The sequence below is a fragment of the Balaenoptera acutorostrata genome, chromosome 1, assembly GCF_949987535.1.
Source record: "Balaenoptera acutorostrata chromosome 1, mBalAcu1.1, whole genome shotgun sequence".
In the NCBI taxonomy this organism is placed as follows: domain Eukaryota; kingdom Metazoa; phylum Chordata; class Mammalia; order Artiodactyla; family Balaenopteridae; genus Balaenoptera; species Balaenoptera acutorostrata.
In genome coordinates, this window is record NC_080064.1 from 119,952,912 (window position 1) to 119,975,141 (window position 22,230).

The 22,230-nt window shown below is 43.2% G+C and overlaps 1 protein-coding gene across 2 annotated transcripts in view; it reads left to right on the forward strand.

Annotated features, from left to right (window-relative positions):
* C1H1orf226 (chromosome 1 C1orf226 homolog) overlaps positions 1 to 22,230 on the forward strand; it is a 312,030-nt gene that overhangs the window by 258,303 nt on the left and 31,497 nt on the right. For both annotated transcript variants that reach the window (XM_007171683.2, XM_007171682.3), the window contains exons 5-6: positions 726 to 834; positions 11,095 to 11,236. In XM_007171683.2, coding sequence (XP_007171745.2) covers positions 726 to 834; positions 11,095 to 11,236 — 251 coding nt within the window. The remainder of the gene's footprint in view (positions 1 to 725; positions 835 to 11,094; positions 11,237 to 22,230) is intronic.

Consider the following 22,230-nt stretch of genomic DNA (forward strand, 5'->3'; position numbering starts at 1 on the left):
CTGCTAACCACCCTGTCTAAAATAGCAGCTCTGTCATGTTCTGTCCCTTATTTTTCTTCATGGCACTCATTTTCTATTTGTTTATTGATATCTCCTGAATATGAGCTCCATGAGTTCAGGGGTTTTATATGTTCTGTTGCTTGTTCCTCTGGCTGCTGGGATAGTGCCTGGCCCATGGTGTGCACTCAGGGGGATTGGTTGACTGATGGAATGAATACATCGAAGCTGTGGACTTGATGGTGTGGGACAGAAAGTGAAGTCATTCTCACCGAGGGACCTACAATAATGAAACAGAGTGTCTCCCAATGTGGTTAGCATTGCTGGTTCCCTAAGTCTCCTCATTTGGACGTAACTGTGAACAGGTATTAGGAAACCTCCCCACATTTCCCTGGCTTAGATGCAGATTTATTGCTCTGATAAGGATGGGAATGATTTTTTCCTTCTAACATACAAGTTGCCAGGACAGATTTACTAGTGATAGCGTGGGGTCCATGTCCTACCTGTGTCCACCCTTTCACCTCTGGAGGTCACTCACTGGAATGTCAGTGTTTGTGGAGCCCATGGAAAGTGCCTCCTGCATTGTGGCTTTCATAGGAAGAAAGCTTTCTCTAAGGACTTGACTTGAGTGAGCTCTGTCTGCAGAGTGTCCTTAAACAGAGGTTTCCTCATTGGAGATTTGAACCTAATGCCATTTTCAGCGCATTTTTCTGTTGTTCTTCCTGTAGGATCTTCTACGTCTCTCACGATTCCCAAGACTTGAAGATCTTCAGCTATATCGCTCGAGATGGTGCCAGCAATATCTTCAGGTGTAACGTCTTCAAGTCCAAGAAGAAGGTAAAGGGGCTGTCATCTCTTATCTTCCTCTGATGGAACCAGCGTGCTCCTAACATTGACCCGTCTCCCTGTTGATAGAGAGGCAAGATTTGGAGGTGGCTATTTCAATGCAAGATATAGGGGAACTCTCTCACTAGTCTGTCGTTGCTTCTATATAATGCAATTCTCTTTTAGTTTCATTTGAACTTTGTACTTAGTTTTATGCGAACAACTGGAGAGATCTTGACCATTGGTTAAGGGCTCTGCAACAGGAGCAGGCAGACAGGTCCAGGAGTGGCGCTCCCCTTGATGTGTGGTAGAAAAGAAGATTGCCGCTAGCTAAGGTGACCCTTCATCATAATCCTATATACTGTTCAGTGGCCTACAAACATGACATGTGGGATCTAGTTAGACTTTGTGATGTTGGTTGTCCTGGATGATTATTTTGTAACCATCCTTGATGTATAGTAACCTTGATGCTTGAGTAAATGCAACTTTTGCAATTCCGTAGAGGCATGCTTCCTCTCTATCATTCCTCCCGGAGTCTAACACACAAAACTGGGGTTTGGAAATGTGGGCTGTAGCCCCTCTTCTCCCCCGGAACTCTGAATGATGTTATGAGGGTCAGTATCCCCCATGGGTCTCAGTTTCCTTGTCTATAAAATGAGGAGGAGAGCCAAAACCAGCCTTTCTTAAAATGTATCCTGTAAAACATTTACCATCCAAAATGTTTCATGTTAAAATTATTCAATTTAAATGTGCTGGGAAGTCCTAAAGTCAGAGAAATCCCTGTAACGCAGCATTCTTCGAACTGAATTGGCCATGGAATCATATTTTTTCCATGTATAAGTGTTAATATCCTGGGAACTACTTTACTATAGAGGTGACTTTGGAAAACACTATTTGTGTCTGAAAGGTCCCTTACAGGTATGGAATGGTAAGGTCCCAACCATTCTAGACACAAACCACTAACCCTGGCTTTCTATGAGGACTCCTTCCAAATTCTCTCGTGTTTGTCCCTTCTTTGATGCTATGTGATATCTTAATGCATCTTATGCCGTAAGACATCTTTAATAGATTTGTAGGTACCTTGCCAAGTGGGGATAATAAGAATAAAAATGTGACAGGGTCAAGATTTACTATTATATATGTCCTGTCCCCCACCCTAGCTCCGTAAAGAGAATTATACTTTGCTGATTTAGCCTCTTCCTCTAAGGAGATTTGTGCCCTTACTCACCAAGCTTTTTAGTGCAAATCATGGAATTGGATGGAAAGAGCTAGAACTGGAAAGGTAGAAGGAAAAAGGGGCAAGTTGGTAGATTTCACTTTTAGATAATAGTACAGTTGAGAGGAAAAAAGTGAAAGTGGGGTGAAGTTGAGCTGCATATTAAAGAACTGATAGAAAGAGTAGGAAGGAGAGGGAGAGAAAGAAAAACCAGAGGGGCTGGAGATGAGAATTTAGGGCTTGGGAGAGTGAAAAGCACTTGTGTGGCTTTGAGGTGTAGTGGATCTAGGGAGGAGAGGAAAGGAAATACAAAGTGTTCCTGAGACTTATGAATTGGATCGTCTGTAATGGTCTTTGACAGATACAACTGAAGACTAGGATTCCCTTTAATTCATTTCGAGTGTTCCACTTTACATCTGACTTTAGTTTTGTCCAGAGACTGGACCGTGTGGACCTTGGAATTTATTAAAGTTACAAATGGCACTTTTTAATTTACAAAGTGCTTTAATATTTAATCTTACTTGATCCTTGCAAAAACCTACGTAAAGAAGTTAAGACAAGTAATTTTCATGCCCAATTTTATGGATAAGTAAATTTAAATTGAGGCTCAGAGAGATTAAATGACTTGCCCAAGGTCCCATGAATAGGCATTGGCTAGAATCAGGGAGACATGCAGAACAAAAGGATTTTGAGCAGGAAACCTAGGTAAAGGAGATGGTTATATTTGCTTTGCCAGCCAATCTAGTGTAGCAATGCAAACTCAGTGGGGTCGTCCAGTTCTTCTGCCAAAACCTGAGTCTAAGAACAATGCCCATTGGAACTTTGATCTTGAAATGAAGGGCAGAATTAAGTTCTTATTACCCAGTGACAAAGGAGTAGTCATCTGGTTCCCTATCATATCAGTGTTTTCCATGTTTCTTAGCTCTCAGAGCTAATCCTGATCTCTGGCTCTTTTATTTTCTATATCCCTTTCACCCTCACCTACTGAGACTGTAACTCTTCAGAGCTGGTTCTCAGGCCCTTTGCTGGCCTGTAGCCATGCAGCTGAAGGAATTGTTTCCAGACAGCCTGGGCTGTGAGCCCCATTGCAGCTGAACTATAGGTGGAAGGGCTAGTTTCCAAGCCAGGAAAGAGAAGTGAATTAATCGTTCAGCAAAGGAAGCACAGTTGGGGAGGGGTGGGTGGGGAACACGTCTGCAAGGTTTTGCATGCTTATCCTGGTTAGTCTCCAGATCTGGTGATTTACTTTCTTGTAAAGCCCTTCTGGTTTGGAGAGATAATAGTTAGCTTGGGAAGGAGTTTTAATTGGCACATTATAGGAATACTTAAGAGGCGAGGGGGAAAGGACTAAATACTCTGAGCATAAGTGTCTTGCAGGGATGTTTCTGGGTTGTTGGAGGTCAGTATGGTGGTCTCTTGACTGGAAGCCAGCGGACCTGGGTGTTCTCCAGAGCCCTCATGTTGATTATAGCATAGAAAAACCTTGTATGAGCTCCTTGCTACGTCAAGGCTTGGTTATTGCTGTTCACGTCACATCATGTCCCGAATGGGCACTCATGGCATATTTCCCATGACAGGCTTCTCATGTGGGTCATCCTTACCTTACAGTTCACTATGGGGAACAGGACTGTCTCTTCTCTTGGTTGAGAACATGGGTCAGGTGTCTCAACTTGCCTGGTAGAGGACCTCCCTGTACCTCGCTCCCAGCACAGTTGTTATTCTATACCTGTGGATCTTCCTTTACTTACCTATATAGCCAATGTGGTTCTCATCTTGGGGACTTTAATCTTGAGCTGATTTTTTTCAGTTGGGCTTTCACCAGAAGTTAGATAGCAGAATGTTGCAGGAAGATAACATACTACCAGCGATTCATCTGTTAGTCTAGATTTTCCAAGTTTTAGCCTTATATTAAGTCAAATGATATCCAATCAGTTTTGGTTACTTGCTATGTGCTCATGACTGTTCTAGACTCTTTATATGAATTATCTTACTTCATTCCCTCAGCAGCCCTGTGAGGTGTAGGTACTGTCATGCTCTTCCTCTTATGGATGGGAAAATGGAGACTTAAGGGACATAATTCATAAAGAGTGGTGGAGTCAGAAATGAACCCAGAAAGTCTGACTCTGGAGCTCATCTTTTTAGCCACTGCATTATATTATCTTCATCAGGAAGTTGCATAACTGAGGAGTAGCTTTGTTCTCCAAGACCTACTTGTAACCGGATTCTACTGTAATTGTTACTGGGGTATGAAGAGCTCCTTAACTCTGAAGGGCCCAAGTCTCTTTGACATAGATTTTCCTTTTTTTCTCTTAGTATCTTTGTTTGGTCAATATTGACTCTATTTTACAGTGGGAGAAAGAAAGGGCCCAGGGATGTAAATTTCCATTGGTCGCGCAGTGAGTCAACATTGCCACTGAGATAAAAACCTAGCTTCCTGCTTCCTGGTCCAGAGCTTTGGCCACTTAACTCTGTTATACAAAATTCGTAAGAGATACATGAGTCTCTCTGGATTTGAGTTTCTCCAGCCATCAACTAAGATGAAAGGCATCTCAGGAATGCTGTTTTTTGTATGTGGAGTGAGATGGTCTTCAGGAAACAAGTTTTGTGTGACTGGGAAGGATCACCAGGATTGTAGTGGGGAGATCCCAGCACTCTTCAGACTAGTGCCAGAAAGGAAGGGTAGGAGAGGGTCTTTTCCTTGCCCAGAGCATTGGAGACATTTCCTAATAACACGGCTTTCCTGTTTCTCCTCCTTAGGGGATATAATGACAGTATTCATTTGCAAGGCCTTTTGACTCCTGTGAAGCCTCTGTGTGGTCTCTTGACCTCTCCAGTGGAGTAGCTGTCCCGCTCCTGTCATTTCCTCCGAGCCCCAGGAGCATGTGGCTGTCTGCCCTGATTAAGTGTGACTGTGCTTATTAGCGCATCAGTGCGTGAAGTGTTGGTGATTAACAGGAGCCACAGGAATCTCCCCATTATCTTCATGAAATTGTTCTGCTGGCAATCACAGCTCAGTTGGTTTGGGTTAGGAGAAATCATTGCCTCCTATAATGCTGTCACCATCAGATTAGGGGCCACAGTGGAGAAGTTTAACTGTCCTTAAGAGCTTGCAATGGATTTTGAATGGTGATGTCAGTCATGTGCTAAAGAATAAGTCACTTTCCTGGCCAAGCTCAAGAAATGGAGGAGAGATAGGTCCTAAATTTAGGGAAGGAACCTCATGTTTTGTATCTTTAATGTTGAGGTGGGGTTGGGTTGGGAAGTCAGAAATATAGAAATCATGAGTCTCAGAACTGATCTAGTCCAAACCTCTCTGTTAATGGAGAGGAAATCAGTAGCTGGAAAAGTGAATTAACTTGCCCATGGTCACCTAGCTGGTTACTGACAGTATTAAGGTTATAACTTGACCTTCTTTTCTCTATGGTACTGTGGTTCATGGACTAGCAGAGTACAAGGGAAAACCCAGCAGTCCATTGGAAACTGTAAGGTCCACTACCTCCTGTCAATGTTGCAAGTCATACCCACTTTGAAACTAAGCTTTCCCCATAGTAGCAATATTCTACTGTCCAAGGCATTGCCTTGATCAAATTACATGATCAAGGCCATTAAAGAACCTGTTAGACAGAAACCTAATCCATCTCCCATTTCAGAGGCTTAGTTTGTTGGATCTTCCTCTATGTAGAATTCCAGATATATTTTCTTGCTTCAGCATTGCAGATTCTATAGATTGAGATCATTTGGTAGATATAAGCTTAAATCTTTTACTAAGGTTCAAAAAACACATTAAAGAAACGTGACCTTCAGCTCTATTTTTGTTGAGATTCTGTGCTGGTTAAGGTCAAGAGAGGGGCACTGTACTTTCTTGCTGTGGTAGATGAAAAGAATTATAAACCTGTCAGTTGTCCTAGAACTGGCTTACTGGGCTGCAGTTCCTTAGAATTCAGAAGCACTTGGCAGATAAATCTCAAGTTCCCAGGAGATACAGGGTGGCAGAGGAGGGGGATGTACACTGGGGTAGAAAGCTAAGTTTATACTAAGAAAGGCTAAGTAGACTAAGAAAGACACTTACTTGGAAGAAGTGTGCCCCCCAGTCTTCTCTTCATTCTCTGTCATTGTCGTCATCATCTTCTCCATCATCATGTACACCTTGCATTTTGAGCTTCTTCTATTCACTTTCCTTACTTATCTGATGACTCCCCTGCTCGCCGCAACTAGAGAAAGCCCGCACGCCGCAACGAAGACCCAACGCAGCCATAAATAAATAGACAGATAGATAAGTAGATAAATAAATAAAAATTAAAAATAAAAAACCTAGTAAATTCCAGAGAATGACCATATCCCGCAGCTGGAGCTGGAAAAGGGTGCCTTCCCAACATGCTAATTATTTGCTCTGCTTCATACCTGACTATCTTCACAACTTTAAAGCCCCAGTTTGATTTGCAGAGGTCAGGAGGTATGAGCACCTGCTTCGTGATGACCCGTGGGGCCCGGTGGAATGGGTTCTTCTTAAAGCTTCTCCCTCCTGAGTTAGTTATGGTTTATTAAAATAAGTTCCAGCCTGTGTGATTCCTGCATTCCGAGGTGCAGGCAGAATCAGTGTTCTTGCTTAGAAGGCCGGAGGGCCCAGTTACCACGTGGGGTAGGCCTGGCAGGCAGGGGCCAGCATGACCATGCAGGGAGAAGATAACACCAGTGAGGGGAGGGACAGCCCCTGCCAGGTGCAGGCTGGCCCTCCTAGCCACCTTCAAGTAACGTGCCCCAACAAGGTCCTTATATAGAATCTTCTAAAAGTAGACTTTTTACTGGTGAAGGAAGCGGAGTCTAAAAGGTCAAGGGCCCTCTGAATTCACATAGCCATTTGTGAGAGAATTAACAGCCACCCAGCCTCTTCTAACTGCTAGAGTGGTGAGTGGGAAGGGCTGTTCTTTTACGTGTATATAATCATTCTGTAAAGCAGATAAGGTAGCTTGTTTATGTTTTCAAGTGCGGAGAGCTCTTCATAAAACATGCTACTGTGTCCTTTTACTGTGAATGGAAATACAGCCTTCACATTAAACAGGAGTAAAGGATAAATCAAAATGAAATCATTTAGCACTGAATGTGCCAATCTAGAACTCTTACTGAACAGTTTCCTCACAGCAGAAACCTTCATACCAGCTCAGACCAAAGATGATTTGGCCCAGTTCTTCTCTGTTGCTATGGGGACGGAGAGATGGTGGCTTTAGCCCTTTTGATGCTAACATACCTACGTAAGAGGCAGTTCCCTTCATGTCTTCACGTTTCTATCATTGATAAAGTAAGCCTAGCCTTTCCTGAACTACTGTTTGCTTTATGTCTTAATTCCCCTTTGGTGCAGTGAATTCCATATTCAGAAAAAAACATTTCTTGAGCACTTGGTATATGCCAAGCACTGTGGGAGGTGCTCTCATATACGTTAGCCATATATTTATTCCTCTGTGTGGCGGAGGAGAGGCTATAAACATCAGTGATTCACTTTTCCGTTGAAGTTACAGAGATGTTCTGCAGAACAGCTCTGGTAAAGGGGGCTAGGAAGGATATGGGAGGCCAGGGAGGTGGGAGTCATTTCTAACACAGGGAAGTCAGGACCAGTGAACCCTAAGTCTGCATTTTCTACTTTTTCAGGGGAATCAGATAGAGGTGAAGGTCAATTGCTTGTCCTAGTAAATGTACTAAAATGTGAAAATGAGACACGGAGAGTACAAATATTAAGCATTAAGACCAGCCACTTCCTTACGACCGTTTTGGGCTTGTAAATAGTTGGTTGAAACCAGTGGGTGTGTGTGTCATACTTTTGTCCTTGATGAAGGTGGCAGAATAGAGATTTGAGCTGGGTTCCAGGTTCTGCAGATGCTCAGTCCTGAGTGTATCCCATCATCCACTGTCAGTGTGTGATGCATGAGAAATGCAGGTCCTCTGAAAAGTCGTTTCCCACCAGCTATATCCTCATACTTAAATCGGAGTGTTTCCTTCCAAAGAGAAGTTTAGAGATCCTGTCCTTTCCCCTGTTAATTCCTTAGACTCAGGGACACTTGAGTCCCTTTCATTTTTTAATACTATCTTAAAAGTTAGTTAAGGGAGGTATCTGTGACTTACGGAGTTGGGGGGATTTGTAACATGTCCTCCTTAGGAGAACCTGAGATTTTGTAGCAACAGATGTGGTAGTAAATTTGGCATTTTCTGTGTGAGTATATATTTTTAAGAGGGAAACTGGGTCTGTACTCTGGTAATAATACAACTGGGAAAAGACTAACTCAGCCTTTGCAGATACTTATGCAGTATGATTTATCTGGGTTAATTTATGGAAGATAAGGAAGTAATGGAATTAAATGCGGAATCTCTACATATCATTTAGACTTACCATATTTTATTTCTAGACCTCCCAAATTTGTCCTTTTCTGCCTCTTGTAAAGATGTGTAAGAGAGCAAAATTTCCGAAAGTCAGAAGAAGGGAAAGGGGAAAGGCTCTGTGTAATAGACACTGGCTATATTTGGTAGGTAGAATATAGCATCTCTAAGGTTTGGTAAACTGGTAGTAAGCTTTGCTGTAAAAGATTAACCACAGGCAGTCTGCTCTTATTCTCATAAAGAGAATAAGTAACAACAGATCTAAGGAGGCCTGGGGGAAGAACACTTTTGAGTGGAACAGAACCTTCTTTTTTACCTGAGGGTTGAGCTTCCTGGCTCAGCCTCCTCATCAGAGCACAGCTTGATTGCCAAAGGAGATGTGAAAGATGTGCTTGGCCTGGATTGGTTAGGGACTGTGCCCTCTAAATGACACTTTTTTTTTTAAAGATTTATTTATTGATTGATTGATTAATTGATTGATTGATTGCTATGTTGGGTCTTCGTTTCTGTGTGAGGGCTTTCTCCAGTTGCGGCAAGCGGGGGCCACTCTTCATCGTGGTGCGCGGGCCTCTCACCATTGCGGCCTCTCTTGTTGCGGAGCACAGGCTCCAGATGCGCAGGCTCAGTAGTTGTGGCTCACGGTCTTAGTTGCTCCGCGGCATGTGGGATCTTCCCGGACCAGGGCTCGAACCCGTGTCCCCTGCATTGGCAGGCAGATTCTCAACTACTGCGCCACCAGGGAAGCCCCTAAATGACACTTTTAAAATATATTTGGGGAGTGAGGAAGGTGGGGGCTTCTTGCTTAAGACCAGTGCTTGCTGCTCTTCAACTTCCAGCACAGACAGAGCAGTTATCTCCTAGATAGTACGAACTTGTGGCGTGAGAAGGGGCCTCAGCCTGACCTTTGGTAAACAGGAGGAAGTTAAGGTTGGAGGTACAGGACAGAGGCTCTGATCCACCCCTGGGTGATGGGGGATCCCACAGAAGTTACTCATCTCTTCCTGCCTCACTTAAAGTTCTCATCATCCAGACACGTCAGGATGGTCCAGGTGAGAGGTCAGTTAAGAACACCTCTGGAGTTCGCATCATGGGCGAAGAGAGGTCTGAGCGCTAAGACGGTCACTTCTAGGAAGTGTTTTGAGGAACATCAGGAGGAGTAGAAGTAGACTGAGATCTGAAGTAGGCCTATGACGACGATTGGCCAAGATGCCTTTTCACCTTAACCTGAATACTCCGGCCTGAAATGAAAAGGGAGAACACAGAAGTAATGCCAGGCTTGAGGAAATAGTAAGGGGAGTGACTTGGGGACTTAACACCTAGCAGAGAGTGAATTAGAGCAGTAGTTCCATACATGGGATCCAAGGCCCGTAGGGATTCATGAAGATACTAATGGAGAAATATGAGCTAATTTCAATATTATGAATAGTGTAAATGAATCATACGTTTATCCTCAACAAGGCCTTACAGGCTTATCAAAACATTGGACTCTGCGTTTGTCTATAATTGCATCGGTTTGCTGATGAGAAGCTCTACTTGACTGCTGATGTTACCTCGGGGTTTTTTAAATGTGCTGGGTGAACTGATGGTGTCATTAGGTAGTCACAGCTGACCTGAAGTCAGATCATCCAAGATGTGATTAATCTTAGACTCAAGGCATGGAGTGACAGCCACAGTTAAATGCGGTGCAGTCTGTGGTGGCAGAGTGTTTGGGGACCACTGGTGTAAAAGGAGAAGTGACCTAAGCTTTCCCGGCCTGAGCTCTTAAACTCCGCATGGCTCTCACTGAAGTCGTTCAGTGAGTCTTTGAAAGAATGTGAAAGCAGACCGATTATCAAATTATAATCAGTTATCCAGTTAGAAGACCATGCCCTGAAAACCTTGCATGTGGTTTTTCCTCATGGCCTACGTGGGCCACTTGAGACTCCTTCCAGGAACAGGCTTTTTTGTCCTGTCTCCTGCTGTCCTAGTAGTGGAATACTGGGAGCTAGGGTTAAGCTCAGTGCTTGGGCAGTTAGAGGAAGAGGTTAAATAGCAAGAAAAAAGAAAGAAAGAAAAGAAAAAAAAAAGAAAGAAAGAAAGGAAGTAGCCAAAGAATGGACCCAGTGAGAGACATCTTTAGAGCAAGGCTGGGAAGCTCACCTTAGATACCGTCGGCTGCCAGTGGTGTTCCAGGGAACTTGGACTCTAGGCCTCAGCTGGTTCTGCTGTTTAGACCATGGCTTCTCAACCCTTGGTCTGCAGGAACACCAGGGAAACCCACCGCTCCCAGCAGAAAAAAAAAATGATGGCTGAGTTACTCTTAGTGTGATGAACCCATGGAACATTTGATAATGGTTGGCAAAGAATTCTGAAGCATATCAACCACTTTTGTCAAACTTGGGAGGCGGAATTGGGCTAAGTCCAGAATTGGGTTGTTTGCTATCTGTCCATTCAGTTGACTGATGGTTTCAGAACTGTGGTGACAATTTCTATTTTCTGGAGTATTTCAGGAAGGGAAAATGTCTTTGCATTCTTCTTTGTGAGTATGTGCACATCCAAACAACATTAGGTTTTTCCATCTCTTTCCTTTGCTGGCTTCATGGGTTTCTGTCTGCATGCTCCTTGCACATCCTCTCCCACCTCGGCCCTTCTTGTGTCCTTATAGAGGGTCTCCACATCCTTCCTTCTCTCCTTTCCTTTCTCCTTCCCAGAGCCAAGCCATGCGGATCGTCCGGACGGTGGGGCAGGCCTTCGAGGTCTGCCACAAGCTGAGCCTACAGCACACACAGCAGAATGCCGACGGCCAGGAAGACGGGGAGAGTGAGAGGAATAGCAACAGCTCAGGGGACCCAGGTAGGTCACTGCTGTGGGTGCGGATGGACAGGCAGGTAGACACACAGCGTGGGGCGGTGGAAGTGAACGGTGGCCCAGGAATGGGGATGTTCAGGTGGGGAGCAGTCTGGTTTTAATCTTGAGCCGATCCCCAAAAGAAGCCTGTTTCCTCCTGGTTCACAGATTCAGAGTGTGGGGCTATTTCGCCGGCTGGGTGACTTCCCCCGGAGAGGTGGGGAGAAGACAGGCAAAAAGACTGAGAGAATTGGTCAGAGAATCAAATATATCTTTGGATATTTCAGCCCAGGGAACAGTCCTAAGGATCAGCTTATCCTGGCTAGATTTTTGGACTCTGAAAAATAAAATTCTTCTGAAAATAATTTCCTCCATATTCAGATTCAATTGTCTCCCCTCCTCCATCTTACCAGGACCAAGTCCTTAACTCTGAGAGTACTCTTGGGGGTGTGTGTGTGTTCATGCGTGCAAGCAATCAGTTCACTTAAAAAACATTTGATTTTCTCCATTTCTCTCTATATTCCAAATTTTCTTTAAGGAATGTGTGTTACTTTTATAACAGAAAATTAAAGATATTTAAACTATCAAACAAAGAAGCATTTAAACTGGATATCAGGAAACACACTTTAAAGGTAGAACTGTTTATGCTACCAAGTCAGACGCCAAAGAAAATGACCGTACAAAAGCACCTTCATAAAACAAATTAGAAAGAAGATAATTACAGTTATCTAAGTAGGTTTTTTTTTTCCTATTTCTAAATTCTGTAGTTCTATGAACCCTCAGTGTGGACATTATTCCAATATCTCCAATCTTCAAGTCTCATTAAAAGTCAGGAATAAGACTAAGGTGTCTTTTATCATCTCTATAATCTAACAGTAAATGTGGGGGAAAAGGTATGAGTATTAGGCCAAAAGTTAATATTGTTTGTACATTTTTATGTGGAAAACCCATGAAAATAAACTGAAAGATATTAGAAATAAAAGAATTTAGTTAAAGAGGTGAGGTCCAATAAATACATATGGATAACTATGGTTTTCTATTCCAACAACAACCAGTTGGAAGTCATAGTGGAAGCAAATATCCACTAAAATAACAATTTAAAAAGATAAAATGCCTATGAATAATCATAATAAAACATATATGTTTTATATGAGGAAGATCATAAACAATTGGAAAGTTCTTGGTTGGGAAATCTCAACATCATAAAAATGTTAATTCTCCTTACATTAATCTATAAATTTAACATTACAATACAAATTCTTAACAGCAAAGTAGGCACCTTGGTAAGCTATCATATTCAAAACTTATGGGATACAGATAAAAGAGTGCTCAGAGGAAAATCAAAGGCTTAATTATTTACATTAATAGATGATCAATCATGAAAATCAAATTAATTAAACATTCAATTCAAGAAGTTAGAAAATAGCAAAAGAAATCTCATACTGCAAAAGGCATTATCGCAAAGTGGTGAAGAGTAGAGACTCTTGGTTTACATTCTAGCTGCAGTGGTCACTGGCTGTGTGATTTTGGGCAAGTTCCATAACCTCTCTGTGCCTTAGTTTCCTCTTTTGGAAAAAATAGAAATAACAGTAGTGCCTACCTCATAGAATTTTTGTGTTGATTAGATGAGCAGATACATTTCAAATGCTGAGTCTGGTGCTTGGCACATGGTAAACACCAAATACATGTTAGCTATTATTATTTTAAAATATGGGAAAAAACAAGAATAGAAAAAATCCTGGAAGAGATGAGTGATGACAGAGGAGTGGCTTTCCAGGTACAAAAACATATTATAAAGCTATAATAGGTAAAACTGTGCTAATGCATGAATAAGTACGTGAATGGATCAGAACAGAAAGCTCAGAAATAAACCCAGACACACATGTTGACATAGTGTGTGATAAAGGTAGAATCCCTATGGAGAAAAATGTGGAAATCATTAATTTTGAAAATTCACATGCTTTGACCCCCAAATTATCCTCAAATTCCCTTCAAAGAATTCATGTTAAGGGTAAACCCATACATATGTGAAATAATGCATACATAAAGTTACGTAAGCAAATAATTTGTTATAAAAGCAAAAAATCAGAAATAGCAAGAGGGGATTTTAAAATAAATTATGGTTACAAATAATGGAATATTACACAGAGTTGGTGTACTCTATGAACTGATAAAAAGTCATCTCCAAGATATTTTGTTGAATAAAAAAAAAAAATCAAGGTGTAGAACTGTGGATATGATATGCTACCAATTATATTGTAGAAAAATATATACATGTAAATGTAAGTGTGTGTGTATATATATGTATATATATACATATACACATGAAACCATATATGTGCCTACTCAGCGTAGAATGTCTCCAGAATGATACACAAGACACTGGTAACTGTGGTTCATTCTGGAAAAAGGAACTAGGTGGCGATAGTGGGAGAAAGATGTACTTTTCATTATACCAGACCTATAGCTGGCCATGTTGCTCAGAGAACAGAAGCTGATCTGCTCACTTCTGAACTGGAGGATTTGCCCTCAGAGCTGCTAGCTGGAAAAGATGGATACCTTTACGTTGTTAACTGTTCTTCAGTAATGCCCTGCTCCCCTGTTGGTGGAGAATCATAGCTAAGCCTCAGAGGCTTTCAAACCCACGGTACCACTAGCAGCCAGGATGCACATATACAAAGAAATTCTAATCAGAAAGTAAAGGGCATTGTCTCTGGTGAAGCCATTTATTCCTGGAGTGAAAGGGGTTGGACATAGGGAGGTTACCTAGAGGTTGAGTGTTTGAACTTTGTTCTTATCCCAGAACTCCTGTCTGAGGAGCTTGATCCTAGCCTCCGGGCACCTAATCAGAACTCACTTCTCAGCCATTTGCTAAAGAGATGGTATGGTTTGGCCTTTTGGAGAGAAGAGCTGGATAGCATTTCATACAGACTATTCTGAGGGGTAGGTCTTCTTTCCCTCCTGCAGTGGGAGCTACTCCTTCCTTCCCCTTCTAGACCCTGCAGGGGTCTTCTGGGTGGGGGTGGGTTGATATGATTTCCTGTGATACTAGGAAGGATTCTCTCTGGGGCTGAGTAGAGATTCCAGTAGGGATCCCTTCCTATCCTTTTCTCTGTCTTGTCTTCCCCCACTCCTCCCCTAGCACCCTGAGTGTATCGTGTACCCTTCAGCCGTTGTCAGTGCTGTTTCATCTGCCAGTGGTTCCTGCATTTACCCCAGGCAGCCATTCTACTCATCCTTCACTATTCTGTCTTCTGGGAAGCCTGCCTTCCAGCTTCCACTGTCCCATCCTCTTCCTTTCCCCTTCCCGAAAACTTAAACACTTTTTTCCTCTAGATTCCTATGTTCTTTTCACTCCTGGCTGACGCTGTTAACATTAGCATTTAGCTCACTGTCTACCAGATACATAGTGTCCTCCTGTCTTCAGTAGAGTGCAAGCTCTGGGAGGGTAGGGACTGTTCCTGCCATAATAAATGCTTATTGAATAAACTGATAAACATGGTCAGTGATTGTGGCAAGGGATGTGTGTCATTTTAGTCATTGTCCACAGCATTTATTCGGTGCTTACTCTGTGCCAAAATGAGCATGGAGATTGAGTAGAAATTTCAGCAGGGAGTGACTTCTAAACAGTCCCCTTGATGAAGAACGATGACCTGGATGGGGGGAGTAGGTAGAATTGAGGTGATATAGCCTAGAGGATGAGACTGGCAGGCTGAAGAGAGTACTGATGGTGATGAGTGATGGTGGCTGAGGCTGCAGATAGAGACCAACGTGGTTACGCTCTTCTGACTAACAGGTGGTCAGCGTCGAGATACTGGGCCCATCAGCTACATGCACCTCTCCTTTTATAACCTTTTTGGTGATAATTTTTTCAAATTACAGTAATATACGTGAGATTTCAGTGATTTGGCACCTTCTGTATACCATTCTCCCTAAGAAGAATGTAACTGATGTTCTGCATGTAGAAACATCTCGGTTCATTTTAGGGAAATCTGTCAGGCCCAGTGTAGTTGCTTCAGAGTTTAAGATGTCAAAGCACTGAGTGTATCTCTTTAAGGAGGTCAAGCATGGGTTGGATGTGCTCTCCATATATCGTATTGGCATCTCTGCAGAGTAAAGGGAGTGGTAGGGGCTCTCCCCAACTCTTGTAAGGGAGAATCTGGCCTGTGGAGTGATGTAAATTGTATTTTTCAGGGAGATACACACACACCCCATTTTAAGGAATTGGCTCATGTGATTGTGGAGGTGTGGCCAGTCCAAAATCTGCAGGGTAGGCTCCAGGTTGGAAATCCAGGAAAGACTTGCAGTTCAAATCTAAAGGTGGTTTGCTGGCACAATCCCTCTTCTTCCAGGCAGGTCAGTCTTTGTTCTGTTAAGACCTTCAACTGATTAGTTGAAGCCCACCTACGTCATGGAGGGTAATATGCTTTACTCAGAGTCTACTGATTTAAATGTTTACTCTCATGTGAAAAATACCTTCACCGCGATATCTAGAATAATGTTTAGTCAAATATCTGGGCACCATGGCCCAGCCAAATTGGCACACAAAATTAACCATCACAGAAAAGAAAAGGCAGTGTGGCATGATGGGAGAGAGTGTTGGACCAGCAGACTAGAGAAGCAACTGAGAGTTTGGGTTCTGGCACCTGAACAGCTGGGCTTGAATCCTAACTCTACCACTTCTCAGCTGGGTGATCCTCAGCAAACTTTATAGTCTCTCTGGATCTTTCTTATCTGCTAGGTGTTGGGAGATAATGCATGTAAATCAGCATCGTGCCTAGCATGTAATACACTCTAAATACACATTAGCTATTAGCCAGTTCTCCAGTTCAGAGTCTCAACTACGTGACCTCATCTATGCAGTGGGGGCAGTGGACAAGAAGATCTCTGAAGTCCCATGATTTTATGACAGATCCACGTTAAATGATTAATCAGGTGCCCTCTGAATGCGGTGTAGTGCCATTGCCGTGAAGTGAAACCTACTTTGAGTATCAGTGCTTGGAATTCTACAGATCTGAGATGGGAAATATTTTCTTATCAAGCCCCGTAGTCACCTCCCTTTTACAGCCCCACTTGCTTCCTTACTGTCTATAAACTGCTAGGGACACATTCCTTTTTTCCGTAAATTCTTCACCCGGAAGAATTTATTGACTCCATTAGGATTTTTCTCTGTAATGGGGCACCTTGAAGCTCCACAGTGGAACTGTTGGTTGGCAGGTTTTCTTTTCCTTTTAACAAGACTCTTGCTTCCACATTAGGGAGCTTTCATTTAATGCAGTGTTTATCTTTCCAGTGGAGCTGCCCCAGGCAGGCCGTTTGTTATGCAGAGGAAACTTGTTTACTCTGGAGGAATTGGAAAGTGCGGAGGCTTTGCTATCTTCTTTGATGTCTTGTCAGCCCTTTCCCTTCTGGGTTTCGGGAGTGCTTTTAATGAAGGTCCTCACTTTCATTGTGTGTGTTGCCTCTCTCTTTCTTTCTCTGCCTGCCTTTCTTTCCTCCCTCATTCTTCCCACCGTTCCCTACCCTGGGGGAGATTTATCTTTTGTATCTTTTGGCAGCAGCTGCCCTTGGCCAGTACCCGGGGCTCAGAGCCAGGTGGGGCCACTGCCCCTGTTCCGCTTGCCTTGCTTTGCCCTGTGCAGTTTCTTTGACTCCTGGAGAGGGTTTCCTGGGAGAGATCCCGTTCCCCTGGAGGCGTCCCTCTTCCCACGGCAGCAGACAATCCAACGTGGGGAAGGGCTTGGAGCCCTTTGGAGATTAGAGCTTCTTAAAAATAAAACTCTTGCCATCTAGACAGTGAGCAGTGGATTCAGGAGTATTTACTGTGTACCTGTTACATCTGCTGGACCTGGGCATCTGGCTTATTCAAGCAAGCACACCACTGACCTTGTGTCACTTCCACGCTCCCACCACACCTGCTCTTCCATCTCATCAGGCCACCACTGCCTGATCCTTTGGTTCTCCTTAGTTTCAGTTCCCTTCCTTCATTCAGCAGATGTTTATCAAGTTTCCGCATGTGCCAGGCTCGATTCTGGGTACTGGGGATACTGTGAACAAGACAAGGTTCCCGCTGGCGAGGACCTCACGTTGAAAGTTGGGGTGGGGGATCAGACAGATGACAAACAAGACCATTTTAGGGGATGTCGATGCAATGAAGAAGATAAAGCAGGGTGGCTGAGACTACAGGTGGAAGCAGTGAGCCTGTTGGGAGACGAGGTGGTGCAATGGTTAAAAGCACCAAGCCTGGAGCCAGACTGGCAGGCTTTGAGCCCCAGCTCCAGCCTTACCAGCTATGTGCCTCAGTTTCTTTATCTGTCAAATGGGGATAATAATAGTGCTTAACTCTCAGGGTGGTTATAAGGATAAATGAGTTAAGACATGTAAATCCCTTAAACTAGTGCCTGGAACATAGTAAGCACTATTTGAGTTTAAGCTATTGCTGTTGCAATTTTGAGGCAAAAAGTGGCCATTTCAAGTACTTTTGGACTGAGCTGATAATCCTTTTTTTTTTTTTCCAACCATTTTATTTTGAGGTATAACTGACATGTACAAAGTTCTGCATTCATCCAACAGTACCTATCCATTTTGCCCTGTGACGCTGGTCCGTTACACATCTGTGGTCCCCAGACTTGGCCCCAGGCTACTTTGCCATTCAGCAGTCCTTCTGCTTTTCCCTTATCCCCAGTTTCCATCTTGGTGGACGATGTTCTTCTCCTGTCCGAGATTCACCTTTTCACTGCCTCTGCTTTGCCCCTCATGTCGCCTCTTCCTAAACCCTGAGCCATCAGCTCTCTCTCCTGAATCTTCTACTGTGCTGGCTTTTTCCCCCACTGCAGATAGATACAGTCAAGTCTTTTCCATCATAAAGAAACCAAAAATCAAACCTTCCTTGTCCCTGCATCTCCTCCAGCCTATCTCTTTCCTCTCCATAGTCAAGCTTCTTGCGAGACACATTTATACTCATTGTCTACGTTTTACCCCACCCTCGCCATTAGCCCTTCAACCTCCAGTGATCTGGTGTCTGCTGCCTGCCAGTCCTGAAACGACCAGTCTAGGTCACTGAAGGGCCACCTAGTTGGCAAATTGAACCAGCCTTTGTCTGCAGTGTGCACCACTGGGAATGAAGCACTCCCCTTCCCCAGCTTCTGGGGCACCCCACCGCCACCCCGCACTCTTTCCTTTTTCCTCCGATAGCTGCTTTCCAGCATCCTTTGTAGGTTCTTCTTTTTACCTACCCCTCAGGTGTGGGGATTTCTCCTGGGATTGGTCCCTGTGCTCTTTATTGACTTCCCATGGTTTTAACTCCAACCCAGACCTTTTTCTTGAACTCTCCACTTATGAATAGTGGCTATCTCCAGTTAGCTGTTACGGACTCTCACAATTTCATTCTCTTATCCACAATCCTCCTTCTCCTCAATTTTCCCTAAAGGATGCCAGTCTCTACTCAGTCACCTAAATCAGAGTTTTAAAACTCATTCTACATGTATTCCTCTCGCTCTCCCTCCCCATCTCCTCCTCTCTCCCTCTTTCCCTCCCCCTTCCCTGCCCACAGACAATTGGTTACCAAGTCCTATGATTTCTGCACCCCAGAAGGTATTTCAGATTTGTCCCCTCTGCTCTGTCTTATGCCACCTCTTTAGCTTAAGCCCTCGTCTTTCTCACCTAGAGTATTGCTTTCTATCTTGTCCCTTATAGATCTATCCTCCACATCATCCCTAGGTGAAATTTCAAAAAATGAAAATCTTTTGGTATTACTTACCTGCTTTCCTTTCTTCAAGATCAGATCCTGACTCTTCCTGGTGAGGTCCCTCCCGCAGAGTCATTTGCAGTGTCTCCAACCATGCTGTGGATTTCTGTACCTCTGTGTCTTTGCCCCTGCCTTGCGCTCTGCCTAGAGTGCCTTCCATGGCCTCCCCTCCCCTCTGCCTGCTTCTTCACCTGCCTTAGCTGGTACTCCTTCCTCAGGAGGTGTTTCCCCTCTGCACAGGCTTCTCTAACCCCCTCCTGACTTAGATGTTCTTCTTCTGTTGTCCTGCACCCTGGATAGCTCCCTCATAGGTGATACAGCCTCATGCTGCATCTGTGGTTTATGTCTGTTTCTTCCATCAGGCTGGGGAAGCATTGAAAGCACAGATTTTGCTTATTCATCTTTATGCCCAGTAGATTTCTTTTGTATACAGGGTTCTTAACAAATACTTATTGAATAGATGAATGAAATCAGCATATGTCGAGAGACTATTCAATGTATCCAGTATACTTTAAATAAACAGTTTAAAAAGCACCACCCCCACCCCAAGTTCAGTCTTACTTGTCCCTATTACAATTTGAAATCCATAGTGCCCAATCCTGTAAGTTTCTTGGTTTTACCAGAAGATTTTCGTATCATTTCTTGTCCCTTGGGCTTGTCGATGTCAGGAACATTGCAAATACCAGATTTTGTACCTTGTCTGATAGGACCTGAAGAAGACCATTTGCTGTGGGTCCCTTTTCGAGATATTGTGTTATCTGATACACTAACAGGCACACACACAATAATAATATTCCTCCATCTAGCTTGTTCTTTCTCTCTACCCCAGCTTTACCCCCCTGGTTCTAACAGATCTGTTACTATACAGGCATACCTAGGAGATAGCGTGAGTTCAGTTTCAGACCACAGCAATAAAATGAATATTGCAATAAAGCGAGTAGCACAAAGTTTTTGGTTTCCCAATGCACATAAAAGTTACCTTTACACTATACTGTAGTCTATTAAGTGTATAATAGTATTATGTGTAAAGAACTGTACATACTTTTAAAATACTTCATTGCTAACAAATACTGTCATCTGAGCAAACCGTAATCTTTTTGCTGGTGGAGGGTCTTGCCTCAGTGTTGATGGGTGCTGACTGATGAGGGTGGTGGGTGCTGAAGGTGGGGGGTGGTGGCTGGGACAATTTCTTAAAATAAGGCATCAGTGAAGTTGGCCACATTGGTTGACTCTCCTTTCACAAACAATTTCTCTGTAGCAGGCAATGCTGTTTTATAGCATTTTACCCACAGTAAAACTTCTTTCAAAATTGGAGTCAGTCCTCTCAAACCCCGCCACTGCTTTATCAACTAAGTTTATGTAATATTCTAGATCCTTTGTTGGCATTTCTACAGTCTTTACACATCTTTGCCAGAAGTAGATTCCATCTCAAGAAACCACTTTCTTTGCTTATCCATACGAAGCAGTTCCTCATCTGTCCAAGTTTTATCATGACATTGCAGCAGTTCAGTCACATCTTCAGGCTCCCCTTCTAATGCTAGTTCTCTTGCTGTTTGCACCACATCTGCAGTTATTTCCTCCACTGAAGTCTTGAACCCCTCAGACTCATCCATGAAGGTTGGGATCAACTTCTTCCAAAATCCTGTTCATGTTGACATTTTGGCCTCTTCCCGTGGATCACGGATGTTCTTAATGGTGTCTAGAATGGTGCATCTTTTCCAGAAGATCTTCAATTTATTTTGCCCAGATCCATCAGGAGAATTGCTATTTATGGCAGCTATAGCCTTGTGAAATGTATTTCCTAAATAATAAGACTTGAAAGTTGACATTACTCCTTGATCCATGGGCTGCAGAATGGATGCTGTGCTAGCAGGCATGAAAGCAACATTAATCTCATTGCACGTCTCCATCAGAGCTCTTGGGTGACCAGGTGCATTGTCAATGAGCAGTAATAATTTGAAAAGGATCTTTTTCTCTGAGCAGTAGATCTCAACAGTGGTCTTAAAACATTCAGTAAACCATGTTGTCGACAGATGGGCTGCCATCCAGGCTTTGTTGTTCCATTTGTAGGGCACAGGCAGAGTCGATTTAGCATAATTCTGAAGGGCCCTAGGATTTTCGGAGTGGTAAATAAACATTGGCTTCAACTTCAAGTTGAAGTCACTGGCTGTATTAGCTCCTAAGGAGCGTCAGCCTGTCCTTCGAAGCTTTGAAGCCAGGCATTGACTTCTCCTCTCTAGCTATGAAAGTCCTGAATGACAGCATCTTCCCAATATAAGGCTGTTTCCTCTACATGGAAAATCTGTTGTTTAGTGTAGACACCTTCATTAATGATCTGAGCTAGATCTTCTGGGTAACTTGCTGCAGCTTCTACATCAGCACTTGCAGCTTCACCTTGCACTTTTTCGTTATGGTTATGGCTTCTTTCCCTAAACCTCATGAACCAACCTCTGCTAGCTTCAAACTTTTCTTCTGTAGCTTCCTACCTTCTCTTAGCCTTCATAGAATTTAAGAGAGTTAGGGCCTTGCTCTGGGTTAGGCATTCACAACTTGGCTAAGTGTTGCAAGAGGCCTTGCTTTTGACCTGTTTTGGCTTTCAACATGCCTTCCTCACTAAGCTTAATCATATCTAGCTTTTGATTTAAGATGAGAGACATGTGACTCTTCCTTTCACTTGAACACTTGAGGCCAGTGTAAGGTTATTAATTGGCCTAATTTCAATATTGTTGTGTCTTAGAGAATAGGGAGGCCCAAGGAAAGGAAGAGAGATGGGGGGGTGAGGTGGGAGTGGCTGGCAAGTGACGCAGTCAGAACACATTTATTAAGTTCACTGTCTTATATGAGTACAGTTTATGGTGCCCCCAAATAATTATAAGCAAAGATCACTGATCACAGATCATCATAACAAATAATGAATAGCACCTAATAACAAATAATGAGAAAGTTTGAAATATTGTGAGAATTACCGAAATGTGACACAGACACAAAGTAAGCAAATGCTGTTGGAAAAATGGTGCCAGTAGACTTGCTCAATGCAGGTTTGCCACAAACCTTCAATCTGTAAAAATGAAATATCTGTAAAGTGCAATAAAATAGGTATGCTTGTACTCTCTACCCGTTAGCTGTACTAAATCTATGAGACTCCAAATGTGATCATCAAAGAACCCACTGAGTGGCAGGAAGTCTCTCAAAAAGCAGTCCCATAGTTGGTGACTTCATGTACGTCAGGCTTGGTTTGGGAACTCCACTAGTA